Genomic DNA, 20,318 nt, shown 5'->3' on the forward strand with positions numbered 1-20,318 from the left:
TCACCACCAATGTCTCCAACCACCATTATCATTGCCGCCGCCACCAATCACCACCACCATCGTCACAGCCATTACCGTCACACCACCATTACACCACCCCTGTTACTACCATCACCACCACTACCACTACCACCACTGCCACCATCATCACCACCACCACCACCACCACTGTCACCTACCACCACCTCCGCCGCCGCAGCCATTGCCACTACCACCACCATGATGCCTTCACAACCATGCCACTGCTACCATTGTTGTCGCCACCAACCACCATACCCACCACCATTGTCGCAGTCATTGCATGCCGTCACCTCCACTACCGCCGCCGCCACCACCAATATCACCGCCATCGTCGCAGCCACTGCCATCACAATCATCACCACTATCTTCACCACGCCACTGCCACCACCACGCCACCCACCGTCACCACCACCACAACTACACCATATGGAAAGGAAAGTGATGATTCGAAATAATTTTATATTTAATAGGAATTATTTTTTATTATATTATTTGATGTGTTATCAAACACAATTCTCATTCTTGGAATAAAAATGGAATATGTTATCAAACACATTTTTTTTTCAAAAACTGTTCCAAGGCATAGAAATAGAAAAGAATTGTTTCTTTTTAGAAACAGTGCTAGAAAATAGAATGGTTGTCATGCATACTCTAAGTACAGGGGTGGTAAATTATAATTTAGCCTTTTTAAAAATGAGATATTTTTAAATCTTCTTAATATAAAATTATTCTTTGTTTATATATGTAGGCCAGCATTCCCATACTTTATTAAAACTCAAACAGCTGACATTGCCAAAGTGTTACAATCTTTAAAATTAAACTTGTTTACCATCTAACTAATTAATGCTTACGTTTTAAATATATTTTGAAAATTACATTTTTAACTTGAAATAGTTTTTTTTACAGTAAAATTAAGATTTGTGATTTCGTATTCATGTTGACTATTCAACTTGTATCCTAATCATGTCATATCATATCTCTAACAGGTCTTTAAATAGACTAACAAATATAAAATTTTATTATATTATAATAAAATTATAATATAACAATAATATATTATTTATATTTATTTAATTTATCAAATCTAAATTTTTCAAATAGCTTAATGCTTGCCTTTTTATAATTAAATAGGATTTTAGAAAATGAGTTTAATGTATCTAATAAATAAGTGTTGAATATGCCAGATGTAAAGATCCTATAACCTAATCGTATCCATCAATGTTTGTATCTAAACACGGACATTATGATGCTTAAAAAAAGAACAAAAATCAGGACACAAGTTTTGAAATTGCAGAGTATATAGAGTTGGGACGTGAATCGCACGTACATTTATGAAGACTCTAATTATAATTTATCAACATTTATTGAAGAATGAGATAAACATTAAAATTTTACAGTACTCTATATGAAATTTTAAGTTGGAGGATCATCCAATAGATTTGCAAGCTAATCAGCCCTATATATTTCGTTGAAACTTTAAGTCTTTACGGCAGTTTAAGTTTTTTTCTTCTTCTCAGTAATTAGGCATTTCAGTAAGTAGACAATTTTCAGTAAGAATAATCTCACTGTCACGCATTATTAGGATAATAATAAATAATGTGAAAGACCTGTTCAACTCGGTTGGATATATTCAGGAGAATAATATTTTCCATTTCGGAGTTAACTCACGCAACGAACCTATAACGAGTTCAGATACTTTAAGCTATTCTATAATTTTTTATTTTTATTTTTTGTAATAAGCTATTCTATAATTTTAAGGATTATATATTTTAGGATATTATAATTAAGAATACGGGAGAAGTTATACTTACAATTTTTTTTTTATAATCTCTTACAACCATATAGTATAACCGTTGATTTCCGTCATTCAACGGTTATAATTTTCGCAAATTAAACTCATTAATTAATTATTAATTCATAATAAATGACAATCGTTGATTGTCGGAAATCAACAGTTATGATATATGGTTGTAAGAAGTTGTAAAAAAAAAATTGTAAGTATAACTTTCCTCTAAGAATATTATGTTTGAGTAAATTCAAAAATATATTTAGTTAATATGTAAATTTTTATATAATATCTTTAAAATTTAATATAACGAGAGAAAGAATATAATAGACAAAAACGAGAATAAAAATTAATGATTGAGTTATAATATAATAGTTCAATTTTTTTCTTTTAATTTTTTATCAACATAAAGATGTGATATTCCTAATCTTATTAGAATCCCATCCTTAAAAACATACTATTTTCTATGCCAATTTTTCTTATCACTTTTCAAAACTTTTAGATCAAAATTTTTAAAAAAGAGAAAAATAATAAATACTAATCGAGATTATAATATAACCGTAATGAAAAATAATAGATATAATGTGTAAGCATAAAAAAAAAAAGATAGGTTGAATCATTTATATAAAATAAAAAATAAAAATAGAAAAGGACATTATTAATTATTATTTCGCAGCATGTGTCGTGTCGACCTTGGAAACGCTTGGAGGCGTGTACAACAGCATTTGTCGTTCTATATATTAAGACGTTCAGTGTTGTTCGTTACTGGAAACTCAAAAGAGTCTTGTTTGGGAGATTGAGAAAATAAAGAAAAATGGAAGACACACTTTCTGCTTTGAGGTCTTTGATGGCTTCTCACTCTCCACCTCTTGATGCTCTAGTTGTTCCCTCCGAAGATTATCACCAGGTTCATCATCTTCTTATCAATTGCTTTTTCCACCTCTTCACTAATATTACTTAGATCGAAGATTTTTCGGTTTTTTAATTCTGTTGACTAATCCGATGATTTTTATTTTTATTTTTTAATATGAAATCTCTTCTGCCTCTCTTTGCGATGACATTTACTCTTTGCAGAGTGAATATGTATCTGAACGAGACGAGCGCCGCGCATTCGTTTCCGGCTTCACTGGAAGTGCTGGTCTGTTTCTTTCTAAATTGAAATTTCTTTTATGCATTTTCGTATTGGTTTGGAAGTAAGTTTCGTTTTCTACAATTTTTTAAAAGAATTAGGGTTCGTTGCTAGCCTTGAATTGATGATTAATGATCATCCTGCTCTCTCTTTTTTTAATAAAAAAGATTGGCTGGGGTTGGGAATTTTAGTTACACCCTAATTCATTCTCAGTGGTTGCTATGGAATGCATGCACTAATCACTGGATGGAGTTTCTAAGACCGGAAGTGTCAAATAATGGATTCTAAAATGGATTTTGAGTCTGTTTTTGGAGTTTCTAGATGTACCTATTATTTGCTATACTGCTATGCCATGGTCTTGTGTATTTAATACATGATAAAATCAATCAAGTGTCTTCTTGTGTTGTTTTTCATTATTATTATTATTATTATTATTATTATTATTATTTTTAATGATTTTCAGGTTTGGCACTTATAACAAAGGATGAAGCACTGCTGTGGACCGATGGACGATACTTTTTGCAGGCTGAACAACAACTTAGTGATCAGTGGAGGCTAATGCGTATTGGTGAAGATCCTGCTGTAGATGCCTGGATGGCCGATGTGAGTCACCAGCTTTTAAAAAGCATTCTGTGATGTATATTTTTGATAAATATAATACAAATGCTAAAATTTAGCAAATGATGTTCTTTTTATGGTTTTCTCTTTGTTTGGCCACACCAAAGCATAATATTACAGCTTGGATCAAGAATCACACCGCCTACATCTCAGCATGATTGATATGTTGTTCCCAGAAAAAGCTCCTCTAAAGTGAGTTTGTCTCGTAAGTGCACAAGTAAGGGTGTATACACCCATGAATTGGATTAAGATCATGATATACTTTACATTAAATCAAGGGTGGATTCCTCCTTACTTGTGCACTTTATTGACAAGCTCACTTTAGAGGAACCTTATTTGTTGTACCCAAGTAGCTTCTTGTTTAGGAAGAGCTGACTGAGCTTGTACACTCCTTAACATTGTTAACAAATTAAAGAGAGAAAAGAGGGGTTTGGTAGAGAACTAGAGAGAGAGAGGCAGAGAAAGAAAGACAATTTAAACATTCTAGAAAATAGAAATGCCAAATAGGAATAAGGCTTGATACTATTGGAACTATCCAAAAAATAAAAATAACAATAAAAATAATAAAATCATATTCATATAGCCAAAACGTAAACTTACTATTATGAATGAGAATAACATACTGGATCAATCTTGCCTCATCCATTAATTGCTTTTGAGAAGTTCATTTTCTATTCATCTCATGTGATAGGACTATATCTGTGATTTTAGTAGGTGGGATATCTGTACTAATAAGTCATTTCCTTCCACTAGAACTTGCCAAAAGATGCGTCCATTGGGGTTGACCCTTGGTGCATATCAATTGATACCGCCCAAAGATGGGAGCGTGCTTTTGCCAAAAAACCGCAGAAGCTGGTTCAAACAACAAAAAATTTGGTAGATGAAGTATGGATAAATCGCCCACCGGCAGAGATTAATGCTGTTATTGTACAACCATTGAAATTTGCAGGTCGCTCTGTTGCTGAAAAGTTGAAAGATTTGAGAAAAAAGCTTGTGCAAGAGCAAGCTCGTGGGATAGTTTTCACAGCACTTGATGAAGTGAGTTTATCATTTTAACAACTCTCATCCGTTTTTTTAAACCTTATGATTTCGATGTTATTTTTTGCCTGACATGTTCATTCTTTTTAAGGTTATTTTCTTTTTTTTTTCATTTTATTATCTATAACGTGGCTTCAATACAGGTTGCATGGTTGTATAATATTCGTGGAAGCGATGTGGCATACAATCCCGTTGTTCATGCATTTGCTATTGTGACAACCAGTTCTGCTTTCGTTTATGTGGACAAACGAAAGGTGTCTGACGAGGTCAGTTTGAGCAATGTCTCATCATCTCTGAATGTGTCGCAAACCGGAGGTTTGCATAGCTGTGACAGTACAGAAAACTAAGAAGTATATTATATCAAGTTACTATATGTGTATATTGCCCTTATCTATACAATCTAATAAGAATGGTAGTATTTCTGAATGCTCGATACTAATCATCTGAACCAATTAAAACATTTTTTTCATGGTCAAATTAAATCAAATTTATTTACTAGGGAAGATTAAGAAAAAAATGTTGATAGAGTATTGCTTTGGTTAATGATCTAGGTATCCTGATGTTGGAAGGGGCAGTTTGAAATATTAAACTCATTGAAATTTGTGTTTTGTGCCAGGTAAAAAATCATTTAGAGGAGAATAGAATTGAAATTCGAGAGTATACAGCAGTAAACTTTGATGTGGCATTGCTTGCAACGAATGAGCTTGATGCTGTGTCTACTGCCAAGGGTGCTGTAGCTGAAGTTACAAAGGAGGCCGAAAAAAATGCCAGTGAGATCAATAAGAGTGTAAATGGGAAACATCAAGCAGAAGAAAATAGTAATGATCTCATATGGGCTGATCCGGGTTCATGCTGTTATGCACTGTATTCAAAATTGAACCCTGATACAGTTCTCTTGCAGCAGTCACCTTTGGCCCTTGCGAAAGCTTTAAAGGTAGGTTGTACACTTATACCCCTTTAATAAAGGCCATCTGATTTTTTTTGCAGCACATAAGTTGGTGGAGCTTTCTCAAATCAACCTTGCATGAAAATTAAGGAAGTTTCAATTAGATTCATATATATATGGATGTCTGTATCCAGGATAGCTAATAGATTTTGATATCCCTTAAGTTTATTACTTTAGAAGGAAATAGTGAAAAATGGGCCTGTTTGAATTCAGTTCTCAAAATCAGTTTTTTGATTTTCAGAACAAAAAAAAAACAAAAACTTGTTTGATAATGCCTTTTTTGTAAAAATATTTCTAAAAATTATAACTGTTTTTTAGTTTTTAGAATTGAACTTGGAGAACATATCTGAGTTGTTTTTGTTTTGTGCTTTGACTTTTAACTTTCAAAACAAAAAAACATAGAAAACACCTATTTTATTAACTATTCTACAAAACGGTTTTAAGAACTAAAAAGGCAGAACACAATCAAACATGCCTAAGTCTCAGCAATTAATTGAATGAAAAATTATACATGTCTTTAAAAAATTCATTTTTTCATTTCTTCATGTCAAAAATTGCTTATTTTTTCTTACTCCAATACTTGTAGAATCCAGTGGAATTGGATGGGTTAAGAAAGGCACATATTCGGGATGGTGCAGCTGTTGTGCAATATCTTGTCTGGCTGGATAAGAAGGTTTGCATTTGGATCTTATGTCTCTGGATATGTTTTATTTTAGATGAGAACAACCATATCTTTCAGTCTCTTCTCTCTAAATTACTATATTTTTCTTTTTTTTTCATGTAACCCACCAAAATATACAACAAGTTTTGAGGTGTGAAATAATGATGCAAAAGCTTGGTTGAATGTGCAGATGCAGGATATTTATGGAGCATCTGGTTACTTTGTGGAGGAGATTTCTGTTAAAAAGGAAAAACATTTGTAAGTATGATATCAAATTTGGAATGTCCTAAACTCTAACATGCTTATCATGATATAACATTGTAGAAATTGAGAAAAAGTTGTGAAGTTGGTTTTATTTGTTTATGGCTGGAATTCATGATGATCAGAAGAAACTCTTACTATAAAGCTTTTTAAAAAATTAACATGCTCTTTATCAGAATATTGTTAAGATGAAATCAAAAACTCTCTCCATGAAACCCTGACTTGCAAGGGTAGGGTGAGAGAAATCTTTGTATGCAACCTTATCCTTGTGTTTTTGTAAGAAGACTATTTTTTGGATTCGAACCAGTGACCTCTCGGTCAATAAAGAATAGCTTTATCACTGTTACAGACTCGATGCCAAAGTTAAATAAATAAGAGTTATTTTAACCTTTCTCAACGATGATGTTTTTTTTCTTATTATTGAACAAGTGAAAATGCTTAGAGTCTGGGCATATCTTTCAGAGTAGTTAGCTCCATATGCATCAGTAAAAAGCTGGACCATATAGTGTAATAATAGAATTTCTTCAAAATTTGGCAGGCAGTCCTTGAAATTGACTGAGGTGACTGCAAGTGACAAGCTTGAAGGTTTTCGAGCATCAAAAGAGGTAGAGTCAAGTAAACAATTTAGTATTTATTTGGATAGTATTTCTTCAGATTCTGCATATAAATTCTATAACAAGTAGGAATCACACGATAATAAGGAATTGCATTTCATCTTGCAGCTTCATTTTATTATCGTGTTTGACTGCATTTTCTTAAGCATAAAAGGTTATAGATTTCAAGAGAATGAAAAAAATGAGGTCAAATGTTTCTTTCCTATAAACTTAATGGACTATAAATGCATGGAAATAGATGCTCTTATATGCACTACTATGCCGATTGAAGAGAGTGTGCCAGTATGTGTTCAGTCCTAAGATTTTTTTTTCCTTTCTCTTTTCAGCATTTCAGAGGATTGAGTTTCCCTACTATTTCCTCAGTTGGCCCAAATGCAGCTATCATTCATTATTCTCCACAGGCTGAAACATGTGCTGAGCTTGATCCAGACAAAATTTATCTTTTTGATTCTGGAGCCCAGGTCTGTCTAATATTTTAAACAGTTTGCAACATAGACTTTTGCTGAAGTTGTGGAGAATGTTACTATTAGTGAAATTTTATAATCATGATCTCCACCTCTGTATTTTGATTATGTTGGTGTCTTTGAAGTATCAAGATGGAACAACTGATATTACGCGAACAGTTCATTTCGGGAAACCTTCGGCACATGAAAAAGCATGCTATACAGCAGTATGTGCCTTTATTTTCTTTTTTACAAGTTACATAGTTTCAAAACTATACCATGAATCATTTAATATTCTAAGTTTTTCCCTTTGGTAGGAAGTGGGATTCTAATATAGCAAACAAGTTTCGAAATTATTCTTCTGGTGTTAGGTTTTTTTTGGAAAGGGAAATGCTTTATTAACATTTAATATCTCATATTGCTAATAAAGCTGCTAGTTTATTAGTCAGCAACCTGAAAGGAGACAATAATACTCAGTTATCATCCCCCTTTTCCATTTTTCTTTCTTTTCTATAGAGCCTTTATACTAAGTTGCTTGATTTGCTGAATTTTGCACAGGTCCTAAAGGGTCACATTGCTCTTGGAAATGCTAGATTTCCTAATGGAACAAGTGGTATAAAAAATTTGACCATTTTTTGTATCAAATTCTGTGAATATAATTGAGCTAGTCTCCATTTAACATTAGAACTCAGCTACTTTTTCCTTTTTTTTTCAAAATAAAAAACTTTAGGTCATGCCCTTGATATTCTTGCTCGAATTCCTTTGTGGAAGGATGGTCTTGATTATCGACATGGTACTGGGCATGGTATTGGATCTTACCTAAATGTTCATGAAGGTATTGAGGAACTATCACTGTTTCCTTTTTGCTTATTTTGATTCTATATTCAAGCTTTTTCCTTTTTCCTCACATCAATACAAAGTGAGAATTTAAATTAATATCATGTAAGTTGTGCAGGACCTCATTTAATCAGTTTCAGACCACATGCTCGAAATGTATCGTTGCAATCTTCCATGACCGTTACAGATGGTTAGTATCAAATTTCTTAGTGGACCATGAGATCAGGATTGCTACATCATTTGTCTTTTCCTATTATTTGCAATTGATTGTGTTGAATTATTTTCAATTTATTTACTGATCATTTCAAAAGCCACAAATTTTCAATTCTACTTAAATACATTTATTATGGATTATACATATGAATTGGTTTTTTCAGAACCTGGTTACTACGAGGATCAAAATTTTGGGATAAGATTGGAGAATGTGCTTATTGTCAAGGAGGCTGATACAAAATTCAATTTTGGTGATAAAGGTTACTTATCTTTTGAACACATTACCTGGGTAAGACCTAATCTGTGTATTATTTTTGTGATTAGTTTATTCGCGTGAGATGTTTATTTTTTATATCCTTAAAAGCTTTCGTGCTTTATTCAGTTCCATCGGTCAAGGCTTATAATTGATCTTGTGTTGATGGGGTCCCTTTTTCACACTAATTAATGGCTGGCTTTGGTGTAGGGGTTTTGTTTATGTACTTTAAGATAGGTGTAGCAGAAATCTATTTTTATGTTTAACTGTATAACATTCTAAATTTCCTTTTGATGTTTAGAATTGTGTTACATATTTTCACTTTCCTTTAAAGTTTATATTGCGAAGTCAACTTGCAAGTTAAATGACACAGCTTATACTTCATCAATGGAGTTACCGTGTTAGTATGGTTTTTTTTAAGGTGTTACTAGCAGTGCTTATTAGAAACATAATATGCTTCCTTCTAATTATCTTTTACATGTTTAGCCTCCTATTTCTGACCTTTGCTGTTTTATTGGTGTTTTTAAATTTGGAGAATTTCCTCTGATTAGGAAGCATTATTTAAAAGATTCATTTGTCGCTTACTAACAATAAAATACTATTTCTTATGGTGTTTCTAAGTGCTTGATATTTCTCTTGTTCAGACACCATACCAAACGAAGTTGATTGACCTGAACCTTCTAATGCCTGATGAGATAAATTGGCTGAACTCCTACCACTCCACATGTAGAGATATTCTGGCGCCACATTTGGATGAAGCTGAAAATGCATGGCTGAAGAAAGCCACTGAACCTGTAGGTGTATGAGCTGTATTGAGTTGAGAAGTTATCAATTTCGTTACTTCAGCATAATATCTGCATTGTCTTCAGGAATGCATATTATATACTGTAATCTAGATTTTAGATGTCCTGTTGGGATGGCTATTCCTTCAATTCAAGTATACAGCATAGATATGACTATGGTGCTCATAATAAGGTGTAATGTTGTTGAATTGGTTTATCCACTTGCCATCAGTTCTTTTGTTTCGCCTAATATTTTTGTCGTTATCGACCTGTTATTGTAATTAAGATTACCTTGTGCCTAAAAAACGATTAAGAACCACAAGTACAGCTGAAAGTGGACAAAGTTTTACTGGTAGATACTTTCTTGCTTGACGGCTCGTAGAACCATTTTTGGGGGGCACCGTGGCAATTAAGATGAATAGATCTCCCGGACGGAGAAGATGACATAATTTCTTGAAGCAATCCGAATGGCTTAATTTCTTCGGTAAATTACTCATGCCTTCCCCCGAATTGGTACTATATAGCACACGTTACTTCCTAATTTTGAAAATCATAGCTAAATTGTCGTTTAGTTGACAAACAAGTCAGTGTATATGACTATTCCTAATTTTGAAAATCATTAGCTAACTTGGCGTTTAATTGAGATAAAAGTGTGACTGTACATGACTATCGCATGACTTTTAAGGACCGAGAATGTAAAAGGGTTGATGTCGGACAACTATATCACTGCCAAAAGATAACCCTCCTTGAATTTTGAAATAAAAAAAGTACGGCTCACTCCTCCCCACGTGCTTCTTTTATAAATTCAATTTATGGTATGGTTGGTTTTGTCAAAGCAATATTTTCTTTTTGATGTTTAACACTCAATATATCTAATAAATAAAATGTAAGAGATAATACTATGTTGGTAAAGGAATTCCATATCCTACGGTTCAAAAGAAACTACGGGTGTTTGGCAGAGGCTGAGAAAGTAAATTTTCTGAATAAAAAATTGTTTGGTAGATTCAAATATGGTTTTTTTTTTTACAATTAATGTATATAATTTATCTACATTGAATCTAAAATGATATCGTTTTGAGGCAAAAATCAAAGTATTTTTATAATTATAATTTATTTTGGGGTTATAATAGTCTTTATTATTATAATTTTTTAAGTTTTTAATTAAAATGACAATTTATTTGTATTTACTGTAAAAATATTAAAACCTTAAAATATTATTGGAAATATTAAATTTAATTCTATATTTAGTTGATTATGTAATAATATTACTCGAAATGTGGAAATGTGAGTTGCTTTACATAATAACCGCATGACACAACCCACCTTCCAGATTAGATAAAAGTAGATGTGGCAAAGTACGCGATCCGCCCCATCTCGTCATCTACTTGCAAAAAAATGAGTCAGCCCGCCCCGCCCGCTTTTGAAAGTGAGCTGAAAAACTCAGCCCGCCTCACCCCGTTTGACGGGTTGGCCTGTGAGCCTAGCCCATTTTGCCAGCGCTGGATAAAAGCTTGCCATCGTCAGAAAAATCAGAAGCATTATCTTCTCCAACGGCAATACCAACGATGCAGAAGAGTGATATGCTTTGAAGTTATCGAGCATATCTTTGATGTTATTGGAGTATGTACTTTTTTATTAAAAGTAGAAAAAGATGATGATTTAAAAAAAAATAACCATACAAAAAAAAGGATAAAATGATAAGAAAAATATATTACTTTTTTGAAATTGAATAAATGATACCCTGAGGCTTTAGTACTCCGGTGATAACAAAGATATTTTCGAAGTTATCATCTTTACAAAGTAAAAAATGAAAAAGGTTCAGAGAAGAAAGAAGACCATTAGTATTTGTATTTTAACAAAACCAGTACAAAATGGACAGTGATGGATTTGAAGCCAACAAAAAATATTTTCAATTGCTTCTCCTTCCCTGCTGCGGAAACCGTATGGTTGGAAACACGTCGATGAGAATGAAGCTCCATTAACGCAGGGAACAAAGAGAGGGGGATAATTTTGTCCGAAGAAGTTTGTGAAATTTTTCCACCGAATCGGATTCCAAGAATACACACAAAAATAATCCCCCTATCAAGGTATTTTGATTTAAAAAATATACACAAAACAAAATTTCGAAAAAATCAATTTTCCAATTTTTTTTTTCTTAAATATGCTATTAAACATTGACTTCTTAGAAACACATCTCCACTTTCTTGGATTTTCAAAAATAATTCCCCTATCAAACACTCCCTACACATCGTGCAATTTTTAACTGGACGGTTTAATTTATTTAACTATGTTTATAACTACTTTTAATTATAATAAAATCTTTTAAATGATTAAAATTGTATATAGTTTTTTAAAAACTTAATCCTCTCTAATAAGAATAAGTCAATAACCATGAGAGAAGGGGCAGAGTGAAATTGAGACTGACAGAGAAATTACAGGCTTGACTGCTCAAGCAAGTCATCTTTTTTTTGGGAGACTTATCTGTGGTGGGCCCAACCCAACCCCTAGTTAATAATATCTTCCTGCTTCATAGCCATCAAGTTACGTAATTTAATAGATCAAACTTTTAATATTTTCTGCTTCCAATAAGTCTTCCCATCGTCTCCTTCAATGAGATAATAAGAATCTTTAGAGTCTTTAATTATGGGCTAATCTTCTCATGTAACTATAAAAAAGATCTCAATTCATATATAAATTAACGGACGGTCCACGGTAATAGGAAAATGGATTAAGTTAAAATATGATAAAAGAATAACAATTAATTTATATTCGAACCGCCAAAATCTTGTTACATGCACGTGAGAGGATCACTCTCTGAATAATAATTTGATCTTCGTACTAACACCCATGTTATCCGCCATTTAATTACACAAGAATAACCAGATCACTCTTCATATCAAGTGCACTGCACCTGTTACCTTATCAGTTAGTACTTAGTAGCATTTTCCCCAGTTAATATAGCCAACAATACTGCATCGGTTGCTTCAACGATTTCCCTTAATTAATAACTAATTAACTTATATAATTTTTATTGTATAAATATAATTAATTTCATTTTAAATTTTATAAACTTCCGCGTAAACCCTATCACTAACTTTAAATGTGATGAAATGTCAGCTTACAAGGCGTCCAACAAACATTTTCATATATTATATTCCATTTGCATGCAAAGAGACTAACATTCCATTTATTATGATAAGAAAGAAAGGTTCAAGATAAAATTCGGTTAATGCATGAGTCGTATCATATCATAACTATTAAGAGGTTCGTTTCAATTAAGATATACTAAAAGATAGTATATTTTTGTCTCCTAAAAAAATGCAATTTTTTGAAATAAAGCAAATGATACTATAAATTGAATACATCATAAGTTAAAAAAAAATATTGTAGAAAAAAAAATTAGATCGCAAATAAAGTTGATGGTTAAAATTTTATGCATCAGAAATTTGATAATGGTCACAAAAAATTTGTGTATTTACCATGGGTTATTCCAGTTTGGTAGGCAGAGCTTTGTCACTCATGTCATCCTATCCAGCTCGAATCGAATTAGATGAATAATTGATAAACCGATGAAAAATATTCCATGAAAAAAATTGCATATTTGAACATAGTGCATATTCAACGTTACTTATTTTCATCTTCTCTTTTTCTTAAAAGTAGAAATATGGCCAAACAATATTTTAAAAAAGCATTTAAACAAGAAAATATTCTTTAATTAAAAAAATTAAAAATATGTAATTATTTTCAAATGTTGTTACGAGGAGCTTTCGATTGCTTTTTTTGCTTCTCTTTGGCCTTCTTCTTTTGTTAGGGTTCGTGACTCATGATGAACTAACAACAAAGGTTGTCTCAATAAGTTTAAAAGGGATTACATTCCCGCTACTGAAGACAGTCGTAACAAGGGAGGGAAATCCAAAAAGAGAAATAGTCTTAGATGAAGAAGATCCAGTCTAAACGCCGAAGAAAAAGAACCTCTAAAGCAGAGTTGTTGTCACAGGAGAAAAAAGGGAGATATCCTCGTTATAAGAGAAAATAGTTATAGCCTTCACATTAAAGAGTGAGGTAATTTGAGTGCATTCCTCTAGTTTCTATACTTGAGAGATAATCTTGTAATCTTATTTTCATAGTGGATATTGTTCTGTCTTCGTGACAGATATGTCCAACCAGTTATTGGTAATATTTTTATAAGATCTATGCATCCTCTCTCAGGTATCTATGAAAGAGATACCTTTGAAGGAAGACAGATCACTATGCACAATAATACTGACGGCAAAGCCAAATAGTGGGATGTGTGCACAGTAACAGGTAAGAGATAGGGATTAGAATGTTTGTACCATATTGGCTTAACCCTTTATTTATAGATGGGTTACCTGATATGAGTGGAATTTTGGGCCTCTTAGAAATATTGAGGGTCCAGTTCTTAATCCATTGTTGTGTATTATGATTAGTATAATTAATGAATCTTTTCTTAATTTTTCTCTTAGCCGTTAGCCCTTCTTGGGCCTTCTGGAATATGGGCCGCTATGTCAAGTCCATAACAGATATTTTTCTACACTAAGTCCCATAGTTTTTACTGTTCATATTGGAAAGCTTTTCCACGTTAAAAATTGGTGCGTGCTCATTGTTGTTTTTACACCTTTGTCTCTTTTACGTTTGTTGTTTTTCACTTCCGCTAATAGGGCTCCTTCCACAATAGTGGTATCAAATCTTTTAATCAAGGGTTTTGTGATGTTAGGGGAGGAAGGTACCGCACTCATGATGATGAAATGTTCAAGCCAACCATAGAGAACTATTTGTATTGAAAGCCCATAATGGAGGACCATCTTTATCGTAAAAATTTGTTTAAGTCAATCCTTAGCGCTAATGAGGCAGAAGGGAAGAGTGATAAAGAATGGAAGCACCTAAATCAGAAGGCGTTTGCTATGATCCACATATACATTAATAAGAGTTTGTTCGAGCATATGTTGACCTGCACAAATGTTCGTGAGTTGTGGATAAAACATGAATCCATAACTCAGAAGAAGATGCCACACAATGAAGCACATTTGGTGCGCCGACTTGTGAAGTTGGAGTACAAGGATAGAGAAAGCATGATTAAGCTTTTGAACACATACAAGTGACTCGTAAATCAGCTAACAAAAATTGATATAAAAATTGATGATGAGTTGCAAGCTCTCTTACTTTTCAATTGTTGCCGAGAGTTAGGACACATTAGTTGTAACGCTGAGCAACTCGGCCCCAAAAGGGGGAAGTTTAATGAACTCAGTTTCTGATAGCCTATTGAATGAAGATGACGAGTAATCAATATGAAGAAACATCGTCAAAAATTGAGGAAGAAGTAAAAGTCGAGGATGAGACAAGTCTCGAGGTTAGTCAAAGCCAAGATCCGAATTTACATGCTACTCTTGTGGGAAACCGGGTCACAAGAGATTTACGTGTTGTACTTTGAAGAGAGATTACAAGACAGACATTGTCAAGTAGGACCTAATACATCCGAACAAGAAAGACGAGAAAAGTATCACAGTTGTTGCAATTAATGTCGATGTTAATGTCTTCTTTATTGGTCAAAGATAATAATCTTAATGTAGCATGTGATGATTGTTCGTGAATTATAAACTTAGAAGCATCTTTGCATGTCACTCATCATATAGGATTTTTCTCATCGTATTACGGTGGCAACTTTGTTATTGGGAAGATGGGTAACCAAGTTACCAGCAAAATTGTCAACATTGGAAAAGTCACTATGCCGACCAACGTGGGTTGCAAATTGTTTTTGAAGGCGATTAGACATATACCAGACATGTGACCTAAGCTTATTAAAGTCGAGCTAGTAGATTACTTTGGTCTAGGTTGATGGAAACTTACTAAAGGAAGCACGATGGTTGCCAGAAGAAAGAATGAATAGTTTTTCTACGTTATGCAAGGTAAAGTAAGAAGTGGAAAGATTATTATTGTTGGATATGGCTCAAACCTGGAGCTCTGGCATAGAAGATTTGGCCACGTGAGTTAAAATGGATTATAAATCCTCACCAAAAAAGAATTGCTATCAAACCTGAATGGCTAACTCTTGGGTGCATGCACCTATTGTTTTGTTAACAAATAATGTCTAGTATCATTCAAGAGATTTTACCAGACTAGAAGAATGAGGTATATCCTTGTCTTAATTCACACTAATGTAAGTTTCGTGTCGAAAATATCTCTAGGCGATACACATTATTTTGTTACTTTTATTGGCGTCTGCTCTATGAGATTATAGGTATCTTTGTTGAACACAAAAGATGAAATACTCCAAGCATTGAAGGAGTTTCATGCGAGTAGAAATGGAGACCACGAAGAAGTTAAAAGCCATCGCAGCAGGTAATGGTGGCGAGCAATGAGATCCCTTTGTGATGTACTACAACTCGATAGGTCATAAAGTTAAAAAAGACTCCTCCAATAGCGCCACAATTGAATGGAGTTGTCGGGAGAATGAACCAAACTAATAAGGAGCAAGTTCAAAGAATGATGTCTCATCTTATTTTATTTACTGAGATTAGTACCTCATTTAAGTGAGAATTTAAATTAATATCGCGTAAGTTGTGTGGGACCTCATTTGACAGTTTAATTTATTTAACTATGTTTATAATTACTTTAATTATAATAAAATATTTTAAAAGATTGAAATGGTATATAAATTATTTAAAACTGTAATACTTTCTAATAAGAATAAGTCAATAACTAATCTCATAGTGTAGCTCAGTTGGTAAGCGGATTGTAGCTCAAGAGTCGGGTCTTTTTGGCCGATAAAATTATGGGTTCGATTCCTATGAAAAACACTTCGGGACAAGTTATAAAAATCATTACAGTTCAAACCATGAAATAAGTCAATAACCTCACTCCGAAAGGACGAACAAAGTCAAATTGTGACCGAGAGAAATGTCAGACTTGACCTCTTGAGGAAGCCAACTTTTTTTGGGAGGCTGAGAGGCATATGTTTGGTAGGCCCAACCCCTTGTAATAATGTCTTCCTTCTTCATAGCCATCTAGTTATGTAAATACATACATCAAACTTATTATATTTTCTGTCTCTAATATTTTTCTTAATTCGTATCATCGTATCCTTCAAGGAGATCTTAAGGCTTTGTTTGGGAGTTTGGAGAGAAAAGAAAGGAAGAGGATCCAAGGGAAAGAAAGGGAAGGTAATTGAAGGGTATTTCTTTCCCTTGTTTGAAAGTTAAAAAAATGGCAAGGAAAAAATTGGAGGAATTAATATATTTTTACATTTTACAAATAAAATTAAGTTTAAAATTTCTAAACAAAATTATTAATGCATTTTTCACACTACTAAAATAAATCATATTTTCGACGAAAATTCTACGTTGCAAACAATAAAAATTTCGTCAAAAAATATTTTTCCGTCGGAATACTTTTCATCGAAAGGAGATAGAAGTTATATCCGATGAAATTTTTTTCAAAACTAAATTTTTGTCAAAATTTACGACGAAATTTAGTTTCCGTCAAAAGTTTTAACGAAAATAATTTTTTTAATATTTTTGACGACAAAAATTCCATCAAAAGTTTTGACGAAAAAAAGAATTCCACCAAAAAATTTGACGGAATGTTTTTCGTCAAATTTTTTTGATGAAAATGTGTCACAACGAAAATTCGACGAAAATTTTTTTGTAAAATTTTTTTAAGGAAATGTTTCTGTAAAACTTTCGACGGAATTCAGATTCCGTAAAGAATTTTGACAGAATATTTTTTTTTTGTCCAAATTTTTTTCAAAAATCTTTTTTGTCAAATTTTTTACGAAAATATTTTCCATCTAAAATTTTTGACAGAAATGTGTTCCGTTGAAAATTATGATAGAAATGTTTTTTGTTGCAAATTTTGCCGGAAATATTTTCGGTCGAAAATTTTCGATGGAAATGTGTTTCGTAGAAAATTTCAACGGAATTTTTTTCGTCAAAATGTATGATGAAAATATTTTCGTTGAAAACTTTTGACGGAATTTTGACATTTTTTTCCCGTCAAAATTTTTTAAAGAAATATTTCAATGGAAATGTGTTTCTTTAAAAATTTTGAAGGAAATGTTCTTCATCGAAAATTTCGACAAATAAGTTGTTTTGTCAAATATTTTAACGGAATTTAGATTATGTAAATAATTTTGACACAAAAAATTTTCTGTCAGGATTTTTTACGAAAATATTTTTCGTCGCAAATTTTTATGAAAATATTTTTCGTCACAAAGTTTTACGAAAAAAAAATTCCTCGAAAATTGTCGCTAGAAATGTGTTCCGTTGAAAATTTTGATGGAAATATTTTCTGTAAAAAAATTTGATGGAAATTTTTTTCGACAAATTTTTTTTTTACATTATTTTTTTATGTCACAGCTTTTTATCGAAATATTTTTCCACTAAAAGTTTGATGGAAATATTTCCGTTGAAATTTTCAACAGAATTTAGATTCTATCAAGAATTTTTCTCTGAAAAATATTTATGTTAGTGATTATGGCCAATTCTTGTTTCGTCTCTATTTAGGACGTAACGTGATTTTCGTCACTATGTTCGACGAAATATTTTTCGTTGATAAATTTTGTCAGTATTTGAGACTTTTCTAATAATGTCACTTTTAAAAATGATTAACATTTATGTAGTTTTCACATTTTAATGCTAAGGGTAAATAAGTAGTTTTTACTATTTCTCCCCTCAAACCCTCCAAATTGTAGGAACTTTAATTTTAAGAAGAATGAGGATTTCGGAGAGTTTAGTAAAAATCCTCAATTTCCTTCCCTCATTTTTTAAACTCACAAACAAGGGAAGAGCTTTCTAAAACCCTTCCCTTCCTTCTCCTCCAAAAACTAACTCCCAAACCCAAGAGTCTTTCGAGTCTTTCATTTTGGGCTAATCCTCTCACGTAACTATATAAAAAGATCGCAATTAACTTATAAATTAACAGACAGTAATATAGGAGAATGGATTAAGTTTAAAGATGATAAAAAATAACAATTAATTTATATCAGAACCGGCAGAATCTTGTCACATGCATGTGAGTGAGAGGATCCACACTTGAGTAATAATTTTATCTTCTTACTAACTAACACCCATGTTATCCACCATTTAATTACATAAGAAAGACCAGATCACACTTCATGTCAAATGCACTGCACCTGTTACCGTATCAGTTATTAGCATTTTCCCCGGTTAAGAGCCAACAATGCGGCATCGGTTGCTTCAGCGATTTCCCTTAATAACTAATTAACTTATAAATATTTTATTATGTAAATATAATTAAATTGATTTTATTTTTTATAAACTACCGCGTAAATCCTATCACTAACTTTAAAGTTGATGAAATATCAGCTTACAAGACGTACAACAAACATTATCATATATTATATTCCATTTGCATGCAAAAAGATTAACGTTCCATTTATTAAGATAGGAAAGAAAGGTTCAAGATCAAATTCGCTGAATGCATGAGCCGTAACATATCATCTAAGCACCCCGAGCTTTTCCCTCTGAACCCTGCAGATGAAACTCACAGTCCTTGGTCATCTGACACAGTGCTTCATGAGAGGAGCCAGACTTAGACAAAGCTTTCTTTCCAAGGTGTATCAGCTCTTTCACTTTAATCCTCATCCCTATCCCTTCTTTATCCACCATCACTCTTCTTACCAGCTCAGCTATCTTTTCCCTGCGCACAACTCCTTCATCCTCCTCCTCCGCCTTCGCTCTCACCGCCACCCCCAGCTCCTCCGTTAACATGAAAGCATTCATTTTCTGCTCCGCATAAAGGGGCCACGCCACCATCGGCACCTCGTTGAGGAAGCTCTCCAGCACAGAATTCCAACCACAGTGCGTCACAAAACCACCCGTCGCAGGATGTCCCAGGATCTCAGCCTGAGGGGCCCACATTGGGACCACCAGCCCCACCTCCTTTGTCCTCCCCACGAACCCCTCTGGCAAATAATCTGGCGTCCCATCGCTGGGGACACCAGTGACGTTGAAAAATGCGCCGCTCGCATTGCCTTCCATGGGCGGCCGCACCACCCAAACAAACCTCTGCTGACTCAGCTCTAATCCCCAAGCCAGCTCAGTCATCTGAGCTTCTGACATGGTCCCACCACTCCCAAACGACACATACATCACCGACTCAGCAGGTTGACCGTCAAGCCAATTCATAACCATATTTCGCTGACCAAGGTCCGATTTCGGCTCGATGGTTCTCACTAGCGGTCCAACCGCATATACCGGTCCCCTGGTAAACCGTCCTAAAATCCCCGGTTCTCTCACGGCCTTCGTTGCTTTGGGCTCCAGATCTTGCCACGTGTTCATCAGAATTCCATCCGCAGATAGCATGTCCAATGCTGCTCTCAAGTAACCTTCGTACTCAGGTGCGCCCGGTGATAATAACGGTTCGAGGGTGTCCTCAAAACGAATCGGCTCACAACCTGGAATAAAAAGCGGTTCGCAGTTGATAGCGTGCCTTTCTTCCATTTGCTTATCGATGACAGGAAGGTATATGCTAAGCGCAGAGAACCAGGCACTGGTAGCGAAGAAGACGTAGGTCGACATGCGGAGCTCACGTGCCATGGGAAAAGCTACAGTACCGAAGATGTCCACAACAATAGTTGATGGAGGAAGCTTCATGGATAGGATGGAAGAGCGAAGAAGGGGTAGGGACTCAATCACGGTTAAACAAACTCGTGCTACTAACGAGGGGTTTGGTTTGTTG

General features: G+C 33.7%; 2 protein-coding genes across 2 annotated transcripts; one reads left to right on the forward strand and one right to left on the reverse strand.

The window, feature by feature from the left end:
* The first annotated feature begins 2,579 nt into the window (after positions 1-2,579).
* LOC133288530 (aminopeptidase P1) lies at positions 2,580-9,852 on the forward strand. Its single transcript, XM_061486308.1, has 16 exons — positions 2,580-2,714; positions 2,882-2,945; positions 3,400-3,539; positions 4,308-4,592; positions 4,736-4,858; positions 5,209-5,526; positions 6,125-6,211; positions 6,390-6,457; positions 6,999-7,065; positions 7,401-7,535; positions 7,664-7,744; positions 8,076-8,130; positions 8,248-8,352; positions 8,473-8,544; positions 8,732-8,856; positions 9,465-9,852. The coding sequence occupies exons 1-16, from the start codon at positions 2,622-2,624 to the stop codon at positions 9,624-9,626; spliced, it is 1,980 nt and encodes a 659-aa protein (XP_061342292.1). The 5' UTR covers positions 2,580-2,621; the 3' UTR covers positions 9,627-9,852.
* Positions 9,853-19,078: 9,226 nt separating this feature from the next.
* LOC133288551 (UDP-glycosyltransferase 72E1-like) lies at positions 19,079-20,308 on the reverse strand (the record flags this gene model as incomplete). Its single annotated transcript, XM_061486332.1, has 1 exon — positions 19,079-20,308. A coding segment is annotated over one exon (1,230 nt), but the record flags the coding sequence as incomplete, so codon positions are not given.
* Between the last annotated feature and the right edge of the window lie 10 nt (positions 20,309-20,318).

The sequence above is a fragment of the Gastrolobium bilobum genome, unplaced genomic scaffold (assembly GCF_033153095.1).
Source record: "Gastrolobium bilobum isolate Gb01-03AN ecotype WA unplaced genomic scaffold, APGP_CSIRO_Gbil_v1 utg728, whole genome shotgun sequence".
NCBI lineage: Eukaryota > Viridiplantae > Streptophyta > Magnoliopsida > Fabales > Fabaceae > Gastrolobium > Gastrolobium bilobum.

Coding starts and splice junctions, on each gene's coding strand:
- LOC133288530 (XM_061486308.1), top strand. CDS start 2,622: ATGGAAGACACACTTTCTGCTTTGAGGTCTTTGATGGCTTCTCACTCT. Junction 2,946..3,399: donor CGGCTTCACTGGAAGTGCTG/GTCTGTTTCTTT, acceptor AATGATTTTCAG/GTTTGGCACTTATAACAAAG. Junction 8,353..8,472: donor TTACCTAAATGTTCATGAAG/GTATTGAGGAAC, acceptor TAAGTTGTGCAG/GACCTCATTTAATCAGTTTC.